Source organism: Gymnogyps californianus, chromosome 2 (genome assembly GCF_018139145.2).
Source record: "Gymnogyps californianus isolate 813 chromosome 2, ASM1813914v2, whole genome shotgun sequence".
Taxonomy (NCBI): domain Eukaryota; kingdom Metazoa; phylum Chordata; class Aves; order Accipitriformes; family Cathartidae; genus Gymnogyps; species Gymnogyps californianus.
The window spans coordinates 85,067,670-85,092,198 of record NC_059472.1 but is presented as its reverse complement, the minus strand read 5'-3'; the positions used below and the strand labels follow the sequence as shown (position 1 = coordinate 85,092,198).

At 39.7% G+C, this 24,529-nt stretch overlaps 1 protein-coding gene across 2 annotated transcripts in view; it reads left to right on the top strand.

Moving 5' to 3' along the window:
* CDH12 (cadherin 12) overlaps window positions 1-24,529 on the top strand; it is a 160,121-nt gene that overhangs the window by 117,459 nt on the left and 18,133 nt on the right. For both annotated transcript variants that reach the window (XM_050890728.1, XM_050890727.1), the window contains 2 exons: window positions 478-731; window positions 22,895-23,031. In XM_050890728.1, coding sequence (XP_050746685.1) covers window positions 478-731; window positions 22,895-23,031 — 391 coding nt within the window. The remainder of the gene's footprint in view (window positions 1-477; window positions 732-22,894; window positions 23,032-24,529) is intronic.

The window sequence follows — 24,529 nt, the reverse complement described above, 5'->3', positions numbered from 1 at the left end:
ATCAGAGTTTTCTTTTGGGCTCATTTTCATCACTGTCATGGTCCTCTGAAAGCTTTCCCTGCTAAAAGAAATGGAAATCTTCTATTTAAGGAACTGGGTCAGCTAGAGACAGCTGATTGCCTGTGCATGGGAGTTGTGAACGCAAATCTCTGGCTAACCTGCACACAGCTCATTTGCAAAAGATGAATCTCACTCATTTAACTTCAGACATCTACAGTGTAACTGTTTACATCCATGCCAGTCATCCTGACTTTTTTGGTGTGGAGAAACAGTCATTTCCTAGGTATGATTCATCTGGCCTGTTTCTAAAACCACCTTAGCATGAGATGAACTGCAAAACAAGCTTAGATGATTAGCTCAGGAGCTGAAGTTTACACTGAAGGCATCTTAAGTTATGTCAGATTAATCCTACCAAAGTGATTTTGCAATGTTCAATTTTTAGTTAAATCTGATGGTTTGTTTTTGTTCTTTCTACAGCCATTAGACTTTGAAACAAAAAAGGCATACACCTTTAAAGTCGAGGCCTCCAATCTCCATCTTGACCATCGATTTCACTCGGTGGGTCCATTCAAAGATACTGCCACTGTGAAGATAAATGTGTTGGACATGGATGAACCTCCAGTTTTCAGCAAGCCTATGTACACAATGGAGGTTTATGAGGATACGCCTGTGGGGACCATTATAGGTGCAGTGACAGCACAAGACCTCGATGCTGGCAGCAGCTCAGTTAGGTAAGAAAGCTTTTCCTCCTTCAATAACTATCAGAGAACCCAAAGTACTGCTGACAGTGAGACTTGGTGGTAAAGAGCTTAGTAAGAAGATATAAAACGTTCCAAGTCTGTCATTGTAACAGATAACGGATGCTCTGAAAAATATTGAAAAGAGATGCTAGTTTTGGTGGGTTATCTGGAAAAATACATTAAGTGCTGACAGCTTCTTCTCATACAGATGATATAAGTTACCATGCACTGACATTACTTCAGAGATGGTGTGCTCAGACTAAGGAAGTAAAAACATTGTTTTGCCTGGTGTCTGGGGCTTCCACAAAAGCGGCTCTGAAGTACAGTCGTGAAAAAGGAGGTTGTACATGCTACATCTGTGTTACAGTTCAACAAGTGACAGTGAGCACTGCCCCTTTCACAAGAACCACTTACTCTCTACATATGGCAAAGAACAAATGCTTTGATAAATAATTGCTACATCTGTCTTGGCTAAGGCTGTGGGGATGTGATTGTTGACCAACATGGCTGTGTTCAGCAGACTTTAGCACAAGTAAATCCTTGCCAGCAAAACCTCTCATTTACTGGTATAGCTTATTTTCCTGAAATAAAAGGCAGAGGGAAGCTGTTATACAAATGTAATATATTGATTTTGCTGATGTATTTCCAGCCACATTAGAAACTATAAAGTGAACCAGACTCATGTACCAATAAGGAAGCTCCTGTGCAGACATGGTCTAAGATGTAGGCAGTCATTACACATACTTCCAGTACCAATTCATGCTGCATCTGCCTGACTGCAGGAAATATTTTTATTCCCAGACTTTCATGAGAAATATTGCTGACATAATCTTTAAATATTAATGTTTATCAAATGGGACTATGATCAAACATGAAAATGCCACTAATGTCTACCAAGTGCATATACATTCATGCATATTTGACTACAAATTTAATTTGGACTGTTTAATCCATGTTTATTAACTATGTGTATTTTGACTCAGTACTTATAGTCTCAAAATGTACAATAAACATGCTAGATGATATGTTGTAATCATATGCAAAAATCTAACATGTAACCGTGACTGTTCAGCTCCTGCTTTGTCAAGTCACTGTTAATTATTGCTTAAAACTATTACTAATGTTGTTTTTTTCACTACTTTTTTTAAAAATACCTTCTTCATTCTTTTCTAATACAGAAATGTATTAGTTCATGAATCTGTGACACATTCCTTCCCTGACAAAGGATCAAAACCTTCACTAACAAAGACTGAAGTGGGAATCTTTTTCCCTGGTGGTAGCCTATGAAAATAGCCCCACTGAAGTCAATATTCTGTTGAGAACTATACTCTCTTGCAACCAGATAGCAAGCCTTTAATCATATTGTTGAGCAGTTTTTCATATGACAGCAGAATCATTTGAATGTATAACCACTCCTCGGTGAGAGTTTTTTATTTCACAAACCCTCCTAGGAGACTCAAGTGCTTTAGTTACTGATCCTACATTTGCAACTACAGAAGAAAAATTGTCGTCTCGTGATGGTTTCTCCATACACTGCGCTCACTGTAATATTGAATCCTAAGCTGTTTTAAAGTGTCCATGTCTACCTTTTTTAACCCTGAGATGATTACTTGGGTGTCCAAGTGTCCATCTACAGTTAAAAGATCAGGAATATTATAAAATACCCTTACATTTTAGTCTCACTGCTCTACTTGCTGACCCCTTACACCGACAAACTACGGAAGTGCTCCCAGAGTCACTTTTTATGAACCGATTCAGCTGGTTCACGCCCAGGGAAAAACATGAACTATGTCCCAGTATTACCAATTTCGCAGAGGGACCCGTTCCTGCCCAGAAGTAAGCCACACATTGCATTCAATGGTCTTTGGAGGGAGATACTTTGTTTTAAGGAGAGGGATATGTTCCAGTGAGCCAGTTGACATGCTGAGAAGATTAAGCTGGAAACCCCTCCATGCAGCTTTCTTCTGGCTTTGTAAGATCACATATTTCTATCAGTTTTCATGTTTCAGTCCTGAAATCTCTTCCTTGGCTCTCATTTACCTGAGAATATATTTGATTCTCTCTATTCAGCTTGATCTCCAGCTCTTTGAATGAGATTAATGATAAGATTCTTACTAATTTATTGGAGATCTGATGATGCTCTTACACTCTGGAAGAACCTACCTGTATCCAAATGCTGACTAGTCCAAGCAGAAAAAGAAATTATATGCAATTGTTAGTTAATGATGTATTGGTGTTCAATATTCCATAAGTTTTATATCCTCCAACTCAAAAAAAAAGTACATGACCAGAAGTTAGAAAAGCATAAATTAGTTTGAAAGAGTTGCATGTGATTACGACTTCTTAATGTATATTAACCGGTTAAGCTCTTTCAGCTGTTTAATATCTAGATTGTCTCATAGATGTAAAGAACGGCTCCATCAATTTCATCATATTTTAAAGGAGTCCGAGCATCTTCTGAGTAAATATGCCCTCTAAACAAACGTGGAAAAGCAAGTAATGTTCTTTGAGGCAACAGCCCATACAATTTGCTGGGTGGCACAGTTTCTCTACAAATTCATTCAGTTTCTCTGAAATGTTTTCCTAGAGCAGATTGGACATTAAGATGTCCATTACAACAAGAACAAAATCAACAATCTGCCAAACAATAGAGATTGGGATAAAAGGCCAATCTGCACTGTATGCAACAGAAGGCAAAACTCTGGAGAACAAAGCAGGCTAGAACAGCTCTCATGAAAGGAAGCAGCACTAGTCACGGCAACTAAATCCATGTTATCAGACAAAAACTTTAGCTCTGTTATGCTAGACACATCAGGAAGGGGGAGATAACAGCTAAGAATGAAGTGTGGACTCAGCTGTTAGAAAAAGAAAAATATTTTGCTGGAAGCTATTGAAAATGGTGAGGTTTATATTATTTTTCTCTTTTCTCCTGTTAGTGGAATCAAGTTTTTGGACAAGTCAGGAATTTTAAAAAGTTTGTTTTGTGGGATGATATTTGTTAGAGATGTTGAAATGAAAGGGCACAGAGTGCACATTCAGTAAGAAACAGGAAATTAAGCACAAGGAGAAAAGGGGCCGTAGGTATTCAACACCTGCAAGGGTGACTGGCTTTGAAGCTGTTTTGGAACATTAGCCCAGTGCACCTAATTTTCAAACTGTGTTAAATCTGGAGTTTATGTGTCTCAGGAGAGCTATTTTGTTTATTCCCATTTTATCCATAGTGCTGCAAGAAATGCTCAGCATAAATGTTAAGATGAAGTCCTATGTACTTTGTGGCCATTAAAAATCCCAAAGCACTTCTGAAAAGAACAATGATCTCATGTTCTTCTCAGACTCCTCTAGTTTACGATGGTTACAAGCTGTCTGGGAGAGAAAAAAAAAGCACCTGTGTTGTAGTGTATTACAATATATGTAATTTGTAAATATGCAAATGTTTTTAGTAAAGATCCTTGTACTTCTGGTACAAGGAATTTTAGGACTTCCTAAAAATCACTTTTATATGTGTCCATACAGCATGAATGTTACAGACAGAGCTGTCTAAACAACAAGGAAGTGCAAATGGATGGCAAGACTGAGTTATCTGCAATACTTTCTGGAATAGTGAGCTTTATCTAACAGTGTGTGTGAAGTTCAACAACTTTGCACTGACACCTTTGAAGTTGTCAGATTTCCTTGGAGATGATCGTCTGGCATAAAGCATGAAAGGATTACTGTCCCTGATGTGAATCCCAGATATCACTCCAATTACAATGAGTTCCATATTCCGTGCCACAACACTGCCCTTCAGATCTTCTCTGCTTGACTCTGGAGTTTTGCCTTATGAACCGCAAGAACCACTCAAAGCAGGAAAGCTGTGGGGACTGTGCATTTTCCTGTCCAAGCCCAGAGTCATGAAACCGTGATATTAAAGAAAGAAAAAAGTAATGTGTACTAGTCACAGGTCAGTCCTGTGGCTGTCCTCCATATCTTGGGGACAAAACTGTATTCCCTGCACGTGCTTCCAAAGGAAAAGCCTTATTTATTTTCTGAACTAGTTCACAGCGGTCCAGAAACTTTTATGGATAGGTTCTGTTTTCCCAGTGCAATATTTTGTCATGTAAAGATCAAGAAAATGCAAATAGTAGATTTCTTCCTAAATCCTTAAACACTTTATCTTAATGTACAAGCACAAACAAGATGAATTAAAGTTATGTTTGTAACAGGAAAGTGCTTGACCTTCCAATCCCATAATTCTTCTGACTTTTTTTTGCATACACTTTTTGAATTTGCTTTTTCTTCAAAAACAAAAGTCCCATCCTGTGACATCAAAATGTATCTTACAGTTACATACATACATAGAAAGACTGGGACATCTAGTTCCAGCACCTCAAGCCTCTTCATTTAATAACAGATTAAGTGATAGCTATTTTTCTGTGTATGGTATCATGCTGGAGGGAACAAGATGCTTTGTCAGTTGGTTTTGCACAGATAAAAGATGGTGGGACTCGGGAATTGTGGTTCCTTTTTAGCTGCTCTGGTGATTTTTGCACACTTCTTGCTCTGTTATGTCCCGTCTGTTTCTGTCACAATTTTAGCTCTACTCCATCCCTTGCCTTTTACTGAAGTCCCAGTCTCCTCAACTGCTTTTAAGACCTCTGTTCCAAGTTCTAATTTAGCCAGGCTAACCAATTTAAATCCCTGCACCAGTACTTCTCAGTTCCTGCTGCAGATCTCTTGCTATCTTTTTCCATCCTCCTACTAGCCCACTGTTTTCTTGTATGTCCTATGCTCTGGCAGTCTAATTCCAGTCTCCTATTTCACAGTCCATCTTTCTTTCTCCCACCGCTGGTTTCTGCCTTTTTCCTCCTGAACCACATCTCATTAGCTTCATTGGTGTCCCTCTCTACTGCCTTCCTTTCTTCTGCTGATGACAGATGTCTTTTTTGATGTCAGTGGCTTAATGTATTTTTTCCTCTTTGTTCCAGTTACTTTGATCTTCTTTCTAGAACTATAGAAACTGGGTTTCTATCCCAACATTTTCTCTGAATCCCAAGGGGTATATTTGGCTGACACATCTGCTCTTTCCCCAACAGCCTCCCTAATTTCCAGTCTCATTTGGCTCAGTGAGCACTCAGCTACCATATACACAACAACATCCCCATCTACCAACGTTGCAGCAACACTGGAAATTATATAGGGCAACAAACTCCTACCTCCTCCTCCTATTTCTCCCCGACTTTCTGACTCTTCCTCTGTTTTCTTCTCTGGCTCCTAGGCTTTGTCTTCATGACCTCAGGCAATCACCTCCTCCACTCTATGGTCCTCTTCCTCTGCGTTCCTCCCCATATGATCCCATGTACCGCTCTGCTGTTCTCTAGGTTTGAATGAGCTGGCTTCCTCCTCAGCAACTGGGTGGTTCTAAGGGACTGAACAGAAAGGTGACTTCTCTTCAAACACAATGCAGAAAAATCTTCCTCTTCTGTGTATAAACTGCCTTTCAAAAGGAACTGTTTTCTTGCAGCTTAGTGAGTTCCAGCTCTTCAGCAGTCACAGCAACTGACTGTATCTCTCTGCTTTACCTTTACAGTGAAGCAAGATGTGTGTAACAAATTATTATGGTAAACCCCTTCATGGTACTGTAAATTAATATTTTTTATTTCACATTTGCAATGGATTAGGTGCACACAAGCAGACAGTTACCGCAGCTGAGTTGACAAGTGACCCAGCTGTATTAATTGAAAGACTGCGGTACCTCGATTCCAGTGATCAGACTGACTTTTTGATCTGTGTGGGTTTTTGCAGGACTGGCAGGAACATGGAGCAAAGGCGAGTACTTTCTGGCACAAGTCAGAAAGCCTGCACTACAGGAAAGTCAGACCTTGCCAAATAAAAGATTGCTAGGATTCATTTGACATGTATAAATTTTCCTAGATCAACTCCTGGAAGCACTTGCAGTATGAAACATTATTTCCTAAGTCCAGCAAGTCAAAAGCAACTGAAAACAAAGTTTAAAATGAAGAGAGGCCAGTAACCTTTATTTACAGCCAGTGATTCATCAACTTACTGAAGCTTGTGAAAAACAGCAAGTGATCTTCAGTTGGCATATGCAATCATATTAAGCTATAAAATGTCAGTCAGGAGTTTAGAACTAGAAGTATGTGTAGATCCAAGAAGTTTATGGACTACGGCTTTCAGTGAATGACCTGTTTGTGAGGGAAGTGGATGCTGAAAATCAAGAAGTGTGCATTCAGCTCCAAGGCAGAAAAGAACAACTTGGCAGGGAAAGCTTTTAAATTAATTGAGAATAGCTAAGAAACCAGAGTGAGGGGAAAGGAACAATATGACTATAATAGCTCTGGTTTACTTCACAGCACTTGTACCACCTGGTGATGTGATTTTACAAAGCCAGTTCACATCCCAGAGGCACACACTGTAATTTTACTTTAGCTCAAATAATAGTCTTCCTGATTTTTGATCAAGGGCTCTTATTCCAAATTTCTCCAGCAATGGATTTCTCAAGCGTTCTAGAAAGCATTTGTGAGATTAAAACAGAGGTTTAATGGCTGCAGCCATATCACCTCAAGCTGTGAACCTCTCAGGGCTTGACACTAAGAGAATTATGAAGGGTCAGGACTTAAACCAACATCTAAGAAAAACTTACGTGCTACAGTGAAGCATGTTAGTTGGTTATTCTGCACAGAGTTACACAAAGTCAAACCTGAAATCATCTTCCTACTATAAAATTAAGCTTCCCAACATTTTTATTTAAAGATCTGTATTGGGTTTGCATGGCAAGGTTTTGGTAGTGGGGGGGCTACAGGCCTGGCTTACGTGAGAAGCTGCTAGAAGCTTCCCCTATGTCCGATAAAGCCAATGCCAGCTGGCTCCAAGACGGACCCACCACTGGCCACGGCCAAGCCCATCAGCGACGGTGGTAGTGCCTCTGGGATAACATATTTAAGAAAGGGAAAAAAGTTACTGCACAGCACCAATTGCAGCCAGAGGGAGGAGTGAGAATATGTGAGAGAAACATCTCTGCAGACACCAAGGTCAGTGAAGAAGGAGGGGGAGGAGGTGCTCCAGGAGCCAGAGCAGAGATTCCCCCGCAGCCCGTGGGGAAGACCATAGTGAGGCAGGCTGTCCCCCTGCAGCCCATGGAGGTCCATGGTGGAGCAGATATCCACCTGCAGCCTGTGGAGGAGCCCACGCCAGAGCAGAAGGTTGCCCAAAGGAGGCTGTGGCCCTGTGGGAGCTGGAGCAGGGTCCTGGCAGGACCTGTGACCTCGTGGAGAGAGGAGCCCACGCTGGAGCAGGTTTGCTGGCAGGACTCGTGACCCTGTGGGGGACCCATGCTGGAGCAGTCTGTTCCTGAAGGACTGTGCCCCGTGGAAGGGACCCATGCTGGAGCAGTTTGTGAAGAACTGTAGCCCGTGGGCAGGAGTCACGTTGGATAAGCTTGTGGAGGACTGTCTCCCATGGGAGGGACCCCATGCTGGAGCAGGGGAAGAGTGTGAGGAGTCCTCCCCCTGAGGAGGAAGGAGCGGCAGAAACAACGTGTGATGAACTGACCGCAAACCCCATTCCCCATCCCCCTGCGCTGCTCGGGGGGAGGAGGTAGAAAAAATCGGTTGCAAAGTTAAGCCTGGGAAGAAGGAAGGGGTGGGGGGAAGGTGTTCTTAAGATTTGTCTTTGTTTGTCATTACTCTACTCTGATTCTGATTCGTAATAAATTAAATGCATTTTCCCCAAGTCGAGACTGTTTTGCCCGTGACAGTAATTGGTGAGTGATCTCCCTGTCCTTATCTTGACCCATGAGCCTTTTGTTATATTTTCTCTCCCCTGTCCAGCTTAGGAGGGGAGTGATAGAGCGGCTTTGGTGGGCACCTGGCACCCAGCCAGGGTCAACCCACCACAAGATCTTACATCCCTTTCTAGAAGAATAACTATTTTAACAATCGTAACCTAGTCAGATTTCAAGTCCTTTCAATCTGAATTTCTCCTTTAGGTCTGTTTGTAAACATTGGCTTTTCTTTCCTGTCATAAAATGCTCAAGTTTATTATTATGTTTAAATAATGATTGCATATAGAGTTTCTTATATATTTGGTGATTTTTTTTTGCTTTCGGGCTTGTTAATGAAGTTTAAACAACTGGGTTTTTGAGAGTTATACACTTTTTGGGATCTATGTGTTTAGAAGTTAGATGTAGACAGATCTCAGATACTTTTACTGTGTCCAGTTCTGGGCTCCTGAGTACAAGAAAGACATGGACATACTGGTGAGAATCCAGCAAAGGGCCACGAAAATGATGAAGGGACTGGAGTATCCCTTCTATGAGGAAAGGCTGAGAGCGCTGGGACACTTCAGCCTGGAGAAGGGAAGGTTCAGGGGGGTCTTAACAATGCATGTAAATACCTGAAGGGAGGGTGCAAAGAGGACAGAGCCGGGCTCTTTTCAGTGGTACCCAGTGACAGGACCAGAGGCAATGGGCACAAAATGAAATGCAGGAGGTTCCCTCTGAACATCAGGAAACACTTTGTTGCTGTGAGGGTGACAGAGCACTGGCACAGGTTGCCCAGGGAGGTGGTGGAGTCTCCCTCCATGGAGACATTAAAAAACCATCTAGACATGGTCCTGGGCAACTGGCTTTAGGTGTCCCTGCTTGAGCAGGGGGTTTGGACCAGATGACCTCCAGAGGTTCCTGCCAACCTCAACGCTTCTGTGATTCTGCGACTTCCATCTTTTCTAAGCTGGAACAGAGAGTGTGGCAAATAATGGCACAGGATCATCTAAGATGCCTATGTGTGAAAAAGGAGCAAAGATAATCTAAATACAATGCTGAGGTTCAGTATGTGCAAACACAAAAGAAAATAATTAAAACGACTGCTGTCAGCATTCATGTAAATAATAAGTCTACAGATTTATAATAACATATTATTTTAGGCAGTAAATCTGGAAATAGTGTGGAGGAAACACAGTGCAGAAATTCCAGCTCAGGTAGGAGAAGAACCAATTTCAGAGGCAAATAATGGGACCTGACTTGGCTCAGGTCAGACCATCAGTATGCAAGGGGGAGCAAGGAGGTGCTTATCCAGCAACTTTTGCCTGGGGCAGTCATGAAATTTGCAAAAACTTTGAAAAGGTGACTCCATACTTACATTGATCTCTGCAGATTCTGGGTTCCTTTATACATGCAGAGCATTGGGGAGGAGAAACGAAAAAGGAAAATGCAGCAGCTCCTGAAGTGTCAGAGCTGTCCTGAATAATCTCTTACTTTATGAGTGCTTCACCAAACCAGCTTCAAAGCAACAATGCAGCCTCCAATTCCTGACTTCACTGAGTGTTTCCTCTTGCAGATCCAGCTGACAATCCAAGTGAGTCCCAGCTGATGATCTAAGCAAGCGATAAATCCTCTACTGTGTGCTGCAGTTTTCTCTAGAGTCAGCATGATTGCTGTTATTTGCTTTTTCTTTGATTGTCTCAGCATCAGCATTTTACTTCAGCGTTTTTCAGGGGAAAAATATGAGAGATTTGTTCAGATTTTAGTATCCAAAAGTTATAGAACAGAGTTAGTATTTGCATGATGCAAAAGCAAAGCAATCAAAGATTATTCCTGTTGAATTTATGCCACTAGGTCGGCTCTCCTCTGTAGCAACTATGCTACTTATTACCTTAGCACATTATCAGAAGACAAAGCATTTCAGGCAAGGCATGGGAACAGAGGCCCAAGAAGCACCTCTGTCTTATCCCATGGTGTTTAGGTCACATGCACCCAAGTACAAAATAAAGTTTCAACTTCTACTGAGGCTGAATATCTGATGGAGTCGTCATATCTGTTTTCCTCCTCTCAGCTTTCTTAAGGGTTGGGAGCATCCACTCAGACTCATTTGCTCCCTGTCTTTCTATACTCACTCTGCCCATTGGTAGAGATACTGATACACATCCAGATGCTCATCCCAGTACGCCCTTTCCCCGCCTAAAACCAGCAAAACAGGAGCCCTGCTCTCCTCTTCACCATGTGAGATGCACCCTCCAGTTCCTGGGTGCCTCAGTGAATGCAGGGGGCAGGTCCTTCATGCTATGGGCAGGATAAAGGTGGAAAGAACAGATCATGGGCAGCATTGCAGAGGGCAAATGTATACCTTTCAAAATCAGGGCGAAATGGTGTTCAGGGCCTATCATTTGTGGTGCTAGTAGAGAAAGTGCTCTACTGCTTTCCCACCATAGCAATATTGACTGCTAAGCCTGGAGTGAGGGGGTTAAGTCCAACGTGCCTTCTACTGCTGCTCACAGTCCAAACAACTGAGACTTAATTAAACTACAGGACAAAGCTTTCCCTCTGCCTGGCTGTCTTGTAGTTCTGCCTGCTCAATGAGGCAGGAAAAATGATGTGAAAACTGAATAAAAACAATCTATTTTCCAAATGACAATGGCTTTTGATAAGATACTCAGCTGGTAATGAGAAATGCAGAGCAGACAATGGAGCTGACTGAAGGGTTTGATAAGCAAATGAACAAAACTTTTAAAGGGAAAGGGGGGAGGAAGCACAGGAATTTGTAGACAGACAGAACTGGCAGTTTGGAAGGGCTCGTAACTGAACTGCAGCACATTTTATTTCCTATATTGCCTAGTGTGTTTTACTAAAATTCATATGTAAGATTTATAAGGCTTATGAAAAGTTTAACAGCTTCTCTTGCTTGACTCTGACCCATCGTTAAAGTCTGGCTGTCTGCAGCCACTGCTTCCCTGTCAATTAATTCTGCATAATGGTCGATTTTCTCCAAAGGAGCAAAGTATAATTTGTTTGCATGGATACTACTCATTCTAGATCACGTAAGCTACTGACTGCTAAAATCACTAATCCTTCACCCTCCTGATTAAAAAGACGGAAGTATGCAGCCATGTATGAAGGACTGCGAACCCAGTCATGTAGTATGCAGAAGACTCAAACTGTGTTATTTTTTCACGTGGAAGATCGTGTGTTATATGAAAGGCATGCCGATGATAGGCACGGGACATTCTGACAAGAAATGTTTGTTCCTTCTCCCAAAGTGTAGCAATTCCATCTGTCCTTCTCTAAAGCATCCCTACCTGATGTGCAGTATAGACAAGATTTGTTCTGGGAAGGCTGGAGTATGTCTCACAGGATATCAGTCTGAGAAATTATGCTACTGAACTCCAGAACTCCTTTGGAAAAGGGGACAGAGGAGGACAACAACTTGTTTGGGCTTCTATCAAAATAATCAAAAAATTCTCTGCTTTCTAAGCCAAAATAATTTAACAAAAACAAAGCTACCCTTCCACTAAAAGACTAGATACATTACTTCAGTGAGATCTTCAAAAACACTCAGCTTGGACTACTACAACAGCTTTACATCAGTGCTAAGTGCCTTTGAAAATCTCTACAAAATCATAAAGAAATACGGCATTTTTAGTGGAATGATGAAAGAAAAGTCATGGTAAAACTGTCAGAAATATTTTAATATATAAGTGAATATGGGGGGGTGTATTTATTTTTGGGTGTGGGAAGTGTGATGTGTTATAATATGAAAGACAATTCTGCCACTTCGATAGCATCGCCTACACAGGCATCTCTAGTTTTTGCTACCTGTGAGCAAAGCAATGCCACCAAGACCTTTCTGCCTACGCTCACCTTGTTATTTTTGTGTTGTGATACGGCAGTAAAGGCACTTAAAGCAAGTTAGACCAACTACATTGGCTGCTCATTTTTTGGTTGCATCTGAATATGCAACCTTGAGATGCTCATTTCAAAGCATCACCCATGAGAGGGTTATCGGCATCAGTTCTGCAAGTACAACTGCCCATTAACCCAATTTGTGAAACAGGTTAGAATAGAAACCGGCTGAAACCAAACTACTTTACAAACTGGCCCATTTCATTTTAAAAGGAAAATGCATTTGGAAGAACTGTAGGACTAATACTGATGGGAAGCAGGGAGGGAGGTGAGGGTAGGAGATAACCACTTAACTTAGAACAGCAGCAGAAGCCCTTCTGTGACTGCATCTGACTAGGCACTTAGGAGAGATGTTAAAATTTAATGGCAATAGTTAGATAGTAGTGAATGGCGGTGCTTGTTACTTTTCACCTTTCAGCTAGAGTTTGGGTTTTATTTGTCAAGGTTTTTTGTTTGTTTGTTGGGTTTTTTTTCTTCATTCCTAGTATCCCCCTGAAAAAAAAAAAAACACCATAAAAAAATTAAGTATTGAGATTATTATGTATCTGCATGGGTAGGGTTCTTCTGGGATCCAGCTGGTATCCATGGGATTACCCAAAGGATAAGATCTGACAGCAGACCAGTCAGGGTTTCCTTCGATTTGACCTCTAATGCCTCAGCAGTGTTCTGAAGATACTCAGCAAAGGTACAGAAAGCTTCTGCTCCCATTAAGGGAGATGGCTTAATAAATTATTTAAACATATAAACAAAAAAAGGCAACCTAACAGAACAGCATCTGCCACTTTGGAACGTTACCACATCCTTTACTTTTTTGGTTAATGACAGGAAAATTTTACAACAAAACTTCAAATGTTATTTTGCTGTTAATAGCATTAGATTTTTCTAATAACTCTTACTATTAATGTATCAGATTATGGTTTTATGTGACAGTAGATAAGTTTGACTGGATTTACTTCCGCCAAGGAGAATATCACAATATTAAACCCAGCGTATTAAAACTAGGATTTCTGCACAAAAGAGGTCCTATTTCTTTTCATTATATTAAGACATTTATTTTTTAAAATCTTTTTGATCTTAACAGAGTTTTATTCAAGAAAAAGTATTTTTATTTTATTAATTATATCTAATATTTTATATATGTAATACTTTGTATGCATACAGCACAACAGTTGCTGGGTTGTACAATATAAAGGGCACTTAAAAAATATGAGAAGGAACCCTGTGGTTGTATTAACACAGGACAGCATGAATGATATGCAAAGACTATTATCTGCTACTGTTAGGTAAGGAGTGCATTACAACTTATTTCATATTATCATGCTGCACAGAGGAGAAAAAAGGATATTCACCATTGCTGCTCTTGTAAAACCTCATGAGACAGCATTTTTAAGTTAACAGAAAAACACAAGACTAAGAATCAAGGGTAATCTTTAAATCAAATGAAGGTATGAAAAAGAAACTAAAGTAACTTAATACTGATTCAAGTGCTGCAGCCCTGAGGAAGACTTTGGAAATCTAACTATCTATCTTATTTAGCCCTAAAAGCAGATAACTCAGATGACTGTATCATTTAGCACAGGAAAATAAAATGTTTTGTTACATCTAATTATACTTGTTTGAACTTAAAGGCTTCTCTAAGCATGCATGGTCTACAGGGGACTTGTTTTAAAAATTCTTGATTGCACCTTTAGCAAAATTATGGTAATCACTCCTCAGTCTTAACTGGAATGGAAGATACTTCCAGTAATCAGCAGAAGAGTTCAGCACTTACATTTGAGAACAGCAATAAAGAACTGACTTAGTGTTTCAAATATGTATGTATGTACATATGGTCATATGATTTTTTTGAGTTTTACACAACGATAACTCAATGAATGGATCATCTTAAGAATTGCAGGAAGGAAATTTCAGTGGCAGGATGGGATTTTGGAGGACACAAAGTTGTTTGCATGCTTCAACACATTACATTCTCTAACATTTTAATCTCTTTCAGGCTTGACTTGAAGTCTGAATTTCTTATTTCTCATTGTAGGAATGATTTTTCTGTTTCCCTACTTTTTAATAACTGCAATCTGAAAAAAAAAAAAAAAAAACCTTTATGGTTATATTTTAAAATATTTGGAACTGCACCTTAGAGCAGATTTGTAACTGAGTATGATTAGCATGATGATACTGTTTCCTGTTATGTATCAGAGTTTAGCATTACAGGGACTAATAGGATTATTCAGTCCATCTTTCTAGAAATTTCCCTTACTGCACAGTCTCCATTACTTTACCCAGCTGAGCTTTGTAGTACCAAGTGACAGAACTCATATCATTCCTCTTGTGTGCAGCATAATATACAACACTGCCAGAAAGATTTTGCTGCATAACATAAATTTTCCCTTTCTTAATTTTGCCCCTCCACTTCTCTGTGCTGAACAAAATAATACCTTTCCTTTCTCAGTGTTTAAGCCCTTCAGCTATCTGTAGACCATTATGATGTTTCCCTTTTTTATTCTCTTATCCAAGCCAAACATATTTTAGTTCTTTTAATCTTTCCTTTAACTCAGAATGCCTAACTCCCTCCAATTTGTTGATCTCTATCTAGTGACATGATGCCCACAACAAAATTCTGTTGTAGAGGTGTCATTTTCTCAACACCTAGTTATATGCAGAGATCTATTAATTTCCAGCCATGGCACATGATTATTCTACTCATGAAAATTCCTTTGGACTTTCAGATAGTCAAATCACACCTAAAGTCTTATTTGCATTCTTCCAGTCCCTCACTCCTTTTGCCACTCCTGCTTTACTTTTTCTTTCATCTATTTAATTATATATCTATTGGAATTACAAAAAATCCTAGCTGATCACAATTCCCAACTGAATCTTACTATCTTTCATTTATGTGATATGATGGGTGGTATTTAACTGTCCCAAGTTGGCATGAACTCTGAATTTCATTTACTTGCAGTTCAATATTTAAATAAAACTTAAATTGAATGCAGTTTAAACAATTTAAGGTCAGGTACACAAAGAGTCATCTATGACATTACAGAAAATTGTTATTTCATCCCTCACCTTTCTTTGCAACATTTTTCTCCCAAAAACCAGTGTTCTATCTCACTAGGTACCAGAGTAAGGAATGTGCTTTACATCAGCAAAGTGTGAGTGGAGACAAGTTGAGATATTTTTATAAAGCACCTCTATCAACCAGGTTATTTGTCCCTCTCAAATGAAAAAAATCAACAGGAATTTTTGAGGAAATGTTTATTCTGCACAAAGGCACAACGATCAGAAGCCATTAACCTTCAAATGCCTAATTTCCAGTTGTGCTGAGCTCATTGCCACCACCTTTTTTAACTCGAGGATACCCCTTGCGATGAGTCGTCAAGTAATTTAATAAGAAAAAGAGGAATCACTTAAGTTCATATCTTCTGAAGCCAGTCACTTCACTATCTCTGAGGATCTTGGCCTGCAGATCTGATATTTTACATGATACAAAATGTAGCCTTCAATTACAGGAGAGAAATTACCAGGACAGTTATCCTTTTCCCCTTTGAAGATCAGCGTTAACTTTGTCTTACGGTTGTTGTGTTTTTTCCCATTTCTTCCCATGATCTTTCCCCCTCAAAGCAGAAGAAGTCTGTGTTTCTGTAAATTCTTTCGTTCCCTTAATCATTTAAGATTCATAGCCCAGAGTAGCTAATTTGCATATATTAACATTTCATACATATTGCTTTTTTGCTCCTTATCAACAGAACTACTTTCAGTAGCAATTCTCTCAAAGCGGTCAATCTGAAACCTCTCAAGTGGGTAATATTAAACCAGTTTCAAGCACCACAATACACCAACGATTCAGCCTGGACTGAGAAAGTCACCTTTACCTCAGCTGACTGAGTTGCCTAAATCGAGACCTGCATCATAACCAGCTCCTCAGGTGTCTGCAGGTGACACAAGCACTCTCAGAGGTGCCTTAGCCCGTCTGAGAGCTGCAGGCACCTCCTCCTCCCACCACTGAGCAGCCATATGGGCTTTCCAGAGTGGCTGGGCAAGGATGCAGTGCTTGGGGAAGATCAGAAGGGACTGGTGGCCCAGCGGAAGAGCACCTTCAGTGAGATTAAACGTAAAAAGAGCCCAGCCGGTCAAGAAACTACAGAAAGTGAAAGGAAGGATCTTTCCTCTTTCCAATATGGTTCAGTTACAGGGAAAGGCATTACGTACATACTTGAAGTTGGAAAAAATTGTGGGTTGGAAAAGCATAGTTGAAAGCATAGTTTCTCTTAGAAGTGATACTTCATTTTATCCCATTGCATCAGGAATTTTCTTACATCTAAAATGTTTCATTCCAGTGTTTGGGTTTGACAAGCTGTAGTTGGAGTAATAAGATGCTTTCTAAACTGGGGTTGGAAGCCAAACCATTCAGAGTGTACACAGAGAATTTGTGGTTTGGGTTTTCTTAGATTCACCATCTGGGTCTGCTTAAGGTACAATTTCACAATAGAAGTTGAAATACAGACAAGAGTATTTATGCTGATGTAGGACAGATGATGTAGGAGAACTCTGTCAAGTATAAAAATTGAAGGAATGAAGGAATGTGCCCCCTCACTTTTTGTTGGTTTTTTTTTTTTTTTTTTTTCTTCTTTTAGGAGGCTGGTTGCAATTACTGTTCCCTATTTGTGGAACAATAAAACAAAAGGGAAAGCCAGTAATTAAATGTTAAATGCATTACTGCTCACTGAATTGGATGATTCCTTTCCATTTTCATGCCAATTCCAATTGAATAATGTGCTTTACTCCTTCAGATGATTTTCTGTATGCACACTGTTGCAGCAGGAGCAAGTTTGGTCTGAGCATCTTTAGCTTAACAGCATCTCTAGGGGCACGATGCATGCTTCCCTTCCCTGCTTACGATACAAACAGTGGCAAAGGGTGTAGACAGTATCTTTTCTTCATTGTTCCTTTCAGCAGCTTGGGCAGGTCAGAGCTCTTCTCCTCATGCTTACCATCACTACACCATACCTATCATCTGTATTTTAGCACTCTTTAAGGTTGATCCTTTAGGGTTTTACTTCTGTGGCATTTGGCCTTAATCCTCCCAGTCTAGCTTTAAAGCAATCTTCTCTTCCTCTAAAATACACACACTTACATATGTCTTACCTTGCTCATTTCTTGGCTTGAATTGCATGGCTGTAGTATCATGAACAAGTTTTAGGAACTGCATATTCCATTTCAGATGGTCAGAACTTAGCTATGTTACCAAGTGCTGAATCTATTAATCTTTCAAGTCCAGTATCAGAAAGAAAACTTTCTGGAAACAAATATTTTTTCTCCAGATTCATAAGTCCCCTCATGTGTCTCATAGGGAGTGATATAGCAGAGCTATGCAAGACTGTTCCTTCTTGTGCTCTTATTTTTTAGGAGGTATGGGTGTGTATAGGCAACCTTTAATTAGTCTCTGAGACCTTTCAGTCTAAAATGTTGTCAAAGCAGCTTGTCCGAGACCTGGATGCTGCTTTTCAGTATGGATGGATGTAGCTGTCAGCTACGTGAGAGTACAAGCAAGGATAAATACACTGGGGTGCCTCTGGGCTAGGAATGCACGAGAGAGCACTCAGACCTTGATATGACCCAGCTTTCACCATGTCAACACTGTGTAACCAGCAAATTTTTCTGGTACCTCTTGATTCTCTGTTAGTTTTACTTTCTCTACATTTATGACATCCTCTTCAAAAGAAGATCTGAGAGTGCTTCCGTCACTAGAACAATCCCAGCAACCACAACCACCTCATAAGAAGGTGTCCCTACGTTCTTGAAAAGCATAGAACAAAATACTTAGGCCCGTACTTTGCGACTGTCCTTCTTTGGAGGCAGTAAAACCCTATCAAAAAAGAGCTGAGAAGATAAAATGTTTCTGAGTACTGATGGTGGCTGTAATATTTTTTAGCTGGTGGAAATATCAACAGAAAATTTTATAATATATTTAAGTGTGTGTATATGGAATGCAATGGAGATTTGAGTATGAAACTATAACAGCATATGTTATTCATTATCAAGATAATACTAGCAAGACCAGAATACTCAGTTGAATTTTGGGAAAGAGAAAAAAATGGCTATTACCTTGTAAAGGACCTTGTAACTTTCTCTTAAACTCCCCTTTTTGAGCTAAGCCCAAGCTGCAATATGCCTTCCTCTGCAAGTTTGGGAACAGCTGGTGAAATCCCCACTAAGGGCCAATGCATGGGCACACAAATGCATACTCTGCATTGTGTTTAAGCATCAACTACAAAAAAAAAAAAAAAGAAAAAAGAAAGATGGTAATATGTTGTAAGTTGTTACATGCTGTTATATGATTCCTCTGTTGCATTGTGTCACCGCTGCTGTCACTATCAAGACAGAACAACAAAGAAAGACTTTGGCAGGGTTCATATACTTTTGGTGAGGATGGACGCCCACTGTTGCCAAGGCCATCCGTGCTAGGCAGGGGAAGTCTTCCCCTCCACATTTTTAAGACCAAAAAATGCACCCTAAGTCCTGAGCTTCAGTGTCTCCTTAGCATCCTGCCACATCCCATCCCTCCTGAGCATGCTGTCACACATGTTTCCATAGCAGCAGCAGGACAGCTGTCCAGTTCTTTTATTCATGGTATAACAGTCTGAAGCAACTACAGTTGTCTGCTTGACAGCTCAGAGTTCCTGTTATCCTCACAAGGGTGATCTGCTGTCACTCATGTGTTCAACAGCGCTCATCAAGCACTCTGCTATCTTCTGTGCTGCAGCTAGAGTCAACACCTTCTTCCCCATTGTCTTCTGCTCTTCGAAAGAAGATGAGCCCTCTTTCGGGGGAGTGCTCTGTGAGACCCTATGAGCTACATACAGCCTCACCATTTAGCCAAGATGAATGCAAATTATTCTTGGAGCTCCTAAGACAGCAGTGTGTGTCTTTGTGAACGCTCCGGATAAGAGTCCTACAGGCTTGACTTGTCATTTTATAAACCAAATTTTTCCATTCTGTTTCTTTTATCCTACTTGTTGTACAAATATAGCTATTCTTGAGAAGACTCAGACAACGTTAGCAAAGTTCTATCTTTCCACACTAATCCCACACACCTCCTGCCTTCAATAATGTAATCTGGAATACAGTCTTCTGCTGGGAAGAATATTCAGGGAGACATATAGTTCAAAGTTTCTTCCCTGTCAGTGAATATGAACTACATATCAATGTCCTGGTACTCAGAGCTGCCAGACAGGCCTGTTCAGGGGCTTCTGAAAAATAATACTGCTGTGTCCTATGTCAACAAGTAAGTTCTCCCTAACATTTCAAGGAGGGAGCTGCCTCTTGGGATTAGTGCAGTTATCCATGATCAGTCTTGCAGGCACTCTGAGCAGTCAAACAAACCAACCTCAGTTGCTTCAGACTGCTAGACCATGACTAGAAGATCTAGACAGCTGTCCTAATACCAGTATTTCAACAGTGTTCCTCTTTGTGTCACAATCTAACAAGAGATGTCAGGCTTTATGTCCCAGATGCCTGGGTTTATCTCTGGAAAGTTACTGATTTTTCTGGTTGGAGACCCTTTTCCCATTTCTTCTGTTCTTGAAAACATTTTGTCCAAGTAAAAGACAGAGCTCAGGCAATACTATTGGCCTTAGAAAGAGACTAACTGTTGCTGTGTTGCTTACAAAGAATCTCACATTTAGCATCAAACTGTATGAAACAGTGCTTTTGGGCTGTAAAAGGAAACTACATTTCTTTTAGGGCCTCCCCCAAAAGTGGCCTCCCTTTGGGATGTCCCAAAAATTCCCCTTTGAAAAGCAGCCAGATGGGGTCCCATTCACTCTCTTACTAAGCCTTACAGGCTTACCGAAGTGTCTGGGAGCAATATTGTGTCCAGAAGAGCTGTCTGTAAGAGGATCTTCTGCCACATATGTTTTCGAGGGTGCTGCACATGGACAACCAATGAAAGGAGGAAGAATGGCTGCTTGCTTGCAGTTTTTCCTGTAAATATATATATTTTAGGCAATATATCTCCAATACTTCCTCCTACTCCTCTTCCCTCTGTAGTCTAATCAATTATATAGCTTCTTGGGATGAGAGGAGCTGAAATGACTGGCTGTTCCACCCCTAATTTTACCATATGTGCAGCACATGGAGAGAGAAGGAAGGGAAGTCTTTAAAGATAATGCCAAAGTTAAAAAAAAAAAAAAAAAGAACAGACTAACAATGCTAACAATGCTGGCATAATAGTTTCCACAGTGTTAACGCAGGCAAAGACAATGAATTTGGAAAAACTGCTACAGTTCTGTTTTTATCAAACTGTTCAATTCCCACAGATCCCACTTCCATGGAAGCCAAGAGGAATTCTACCATTAGTATCAGCATGACTAGTGCTAGTCTTGCAGTGCTTATTGTGGACTTTGATCCTGCTGATACTTATGTTTAGGAGTAGGCATACTAGGCTTGTGCATGAAGTTAATCACCTGTGTGAATGCTTGCAGATAGACTACCAGATTCTGATCCTACAAATATTCGTGCTTGAACTCAACTTCAAACACAACAGTGTTTAAACTGAATGTTTTCTGTAGTTTCAAAGCCTCCTTGGTGAAGGAGGCTATCACCTACACTATGCTTTGAATTAGGCCCTGTACTTTCTTCACTGGCTCATACTGTGGTGTGTAGGTTACTTAGAAAAGCTAATCTTCCTAAGGGGAAAGGTAAGCAAGGTTACTTTCTCATGCTTTGATCCCATTTATTTGTGTGTGGCTGTATATTTAATTTTGGAAGAAATCATAATCTATTAAACATGCAAAGCCTGAAAGAGTAATTTTACTGTTCCTGAAAGAGTATCTCAGCGTAATGATATTTCTAATAAGTGGCTTATATATTTTTCATAATTTTTATGTCAACCAAATTTTGAACAATGAGATTGAAATTACAAATGTGGGTAGGCAATATTATCATATTCAAGAAAATGTGCCTGCTCAGCTGTGTAAAAGGATACATGCTGCCTTTAGCAAATCATTTCTGAAGCTTTTCAAATAAAGCAGTGAACTGGTAATGATGCCTGTCAATTGATGAAATAACCTATTTCATCTACAGATAAGATTTTCTTCTGATTTTGATTAAACAAAATGTCTCCAAAGGAGCACGGTACCTTATTTGTGATTTTTTTACTATTCAAGTCTTCCTGAGCTATTGGCATTCTTGAGTCCCAATCTGAGATAGCTTCTTTGGAAATATGCCATATACCCCTTTCTACTATTGCTTTCTTCTACAGCAGTAAACACAGTGTTTATCATTACATTCCCTATATATTCTTTCCATAAATCACAGTAATCAGAGAAGGAAATACTAGCTTTTATTCTTATTCTCACTGGTTTACATGCAATGAGGTGTCATAGGAAAGGTCCTCTGGCCTTTATGATCTTCTAAATGTACTTCTTGTTGAATGCCATTTTGTTCTTATTGCCTACTGCTCACAAATGGCTTTCTCAATTTCATCCTGCCTAGTTTTTGAGAAACATCATCAAGGTATGAAGAGACTAACAATGAAAAGGAAATTAGTAGCTGGCGGCACTGCATCAAAAAAATTATTCTGTTATGACTACAAACAGTAGCATCAAATGTGAAAATAGACTTTCAAATTAATTAGCATTTAAGGGAAATGGATTTGGAATAATTATCAGATTGCTTTTAAGCAGCTATGTGTACAAGTGCATTTCTGCTTTCTATTAAGCCCTTGCTAGGGAAAAATAACAAGTACACATTTTGAGTTTTGAATCTGTTCTATGTTCATGCTTCTTGACAAACAAAGGCTCAGCAGAATAAAAAAACAATGGTATTGCCCTGTTCCTCACAGCTCCAGTGAAAGTGAAAGTTTCCTATTCTTCCTAAAAGCAAAGAGGCTTTTATTGCTCCTATATATGCAGGGGAATAAGCACACTCTTCTCCATCACCCATACTGTGACTCTGCCAACATCCCTTAGGCGAAGGACCTTTGAGTAGACTGTGCCAACAGCCTGTATACATCCACTAGGACACCTCTTTGCAAGCCCAGTGAGGCTACTTCCAGCCTATTGCAGCTACAAATGGATGTAAAGAGACCAGATCTGATCCACTCTTCATTGCTATTCATACCTTAAGCACTATTTCACATGTCTTTTCTCTTTTTCCCTCTCAGCCCATCTAGCGCTTTCCAAAGTGACTGCTATAAGTGATCAGTGTCAGAGAAGCTGTGCATCAACTTCTTGGGAGCTCAAAGTTTTCAAATAATCTGAACACCAGAAGTACTAAATCTTTTATTATATCCCATTTTCCCTTGAGCATTCCAACTCTGCAAAAAAGAAATAAACAAATCATTCTTTATTGTCTTCTTCCTGCAAGGATGGTAATAGCTGCGAAGAGAAAAATAACGAAACTTGAGCTAGCTAGACTCCTGTTATTATAAATGAGTAATCTTTGCACATTTGCATCTACTTTGTTTAATATTTTTCACATACAGATACTTCATCGATTGGAAGAATGATGTGGACAGCTACTTTACAATAGATGCTACTGAAGGAACCATTGCCACTAATGAATTACTGGACAGAGAAAGCACAGCACAGTACAATTTCTCTGTAATTGCAAGTAAAGTTAGTAAGTATGACACAAACTGAATTAATATGCTAATGTGGTATTTTTTTCAGAAAGTAGTGCTCAGGCATAAATATACTGAAGAGTGCATGTATTGCCAAGAGATTGTTTGAGAAGGCTCAATAAATATCATTTTGCCAGACTCACTGTGAGGCTAAGTGTGATGTTCAAACAGCCCTGTATAGTAAGGTTTTTCTAGAAACGCTCATGTAGGCACAGTTCCCTCAGAAGCTGAAAAACATTTTGTCAGCACGAAGAGCATGAGGAGCTGTATGGAGGCCTTCTAATTCTTATTTCTGATTTTGTAATTCACTCCATATGAAATTAGGTTAATCAAATAACAGGTCTGCCAATCTGCTTTTTGAAGGCAGAAAAATTTAAAGACTCATTTGATTCTCAGACAAAAAGTACACTAAAACTGAGTCAAGATTTAAGGCCTTAAATGAATCAACCTGTGTGCTGCATCTCTGCTCTTGTGTTTTCTCTCTGCCCAAGACTTTATACCTAAACACTTTTTTTCTTTTCCTGTATGATTTGTAATGTTTTTTTTTTTCATTTCTTGTCTTTGTGTCTTCTCCTACTCCTATACTTCTCCTACAGCTTTTTTTTTAATAAGAACTCCCTTCTTCCACTGTATTATGTAGCTGCAGCTTTCTTCATTGCCATCCTTCTGTGTAGCATTCCTCGTTCATGATCTTGTCAAACTGAAACTCTCATAGGTGTATACCACCCTTTGGTGACCTTTTGGTCACTTAGTGGTTGTCTAAAGGCCACAGAAGTCTTTCTGTTGACATCAATAGGCTGTAGAAGAGGACCCCTGCTGTATTTCTTATTCATTTTGTATTGTTTATGTGTCTAGAAATGCAAGTTTCTAAAGCAAAGAACATGTTTTCCTCAATGTATTGCTTGGCACTTAGTCTTCAAAAAGTAATACGTGTTACTAACAGGAAGAGGGAGATTTTGGAAGCAGAGAAAGTATACATTATTTAAACTAAAAAAATAAATTCTCAGTTGTAGTTATCTCAGGAACAACCATGGGCTCACTCCCCAGAACCTGAAAATATAATGAGGACACCAGTCAAATGAACACTTGAATTTTATCTGTAGCTTGGACAAGGAATACACTAACAGAGGAAACTAAACTATCACAAGTAATTGAGTACATGGAGATACATGTGCATGTGTATATTCACAGAAAGTCCAGCAAAACTAATTTGTTTCCAGAGAAACTGAAAGGCAGGTAGATGCAGAGGGGAGGTCTCGTAATGGTCTATGCTTCAGTAAAGCTTAACTATTTAGATTTATTGGTGGACAAAGAACATTTGAATTTGTAAATTTTTTCTGCAATAAGGCAGCAGTTTTAGTAAACTTGATGTGAACCTGTTCATTATACCCAAGAGTAATTAAAGCTAGCTAAAACCTCCAAGTTTACTTGTCTGTGCTCCTTTCTGGCACATATATAGTAGTATCATGTTTATGTAGAGCTGTAGCAGGTAGGCTA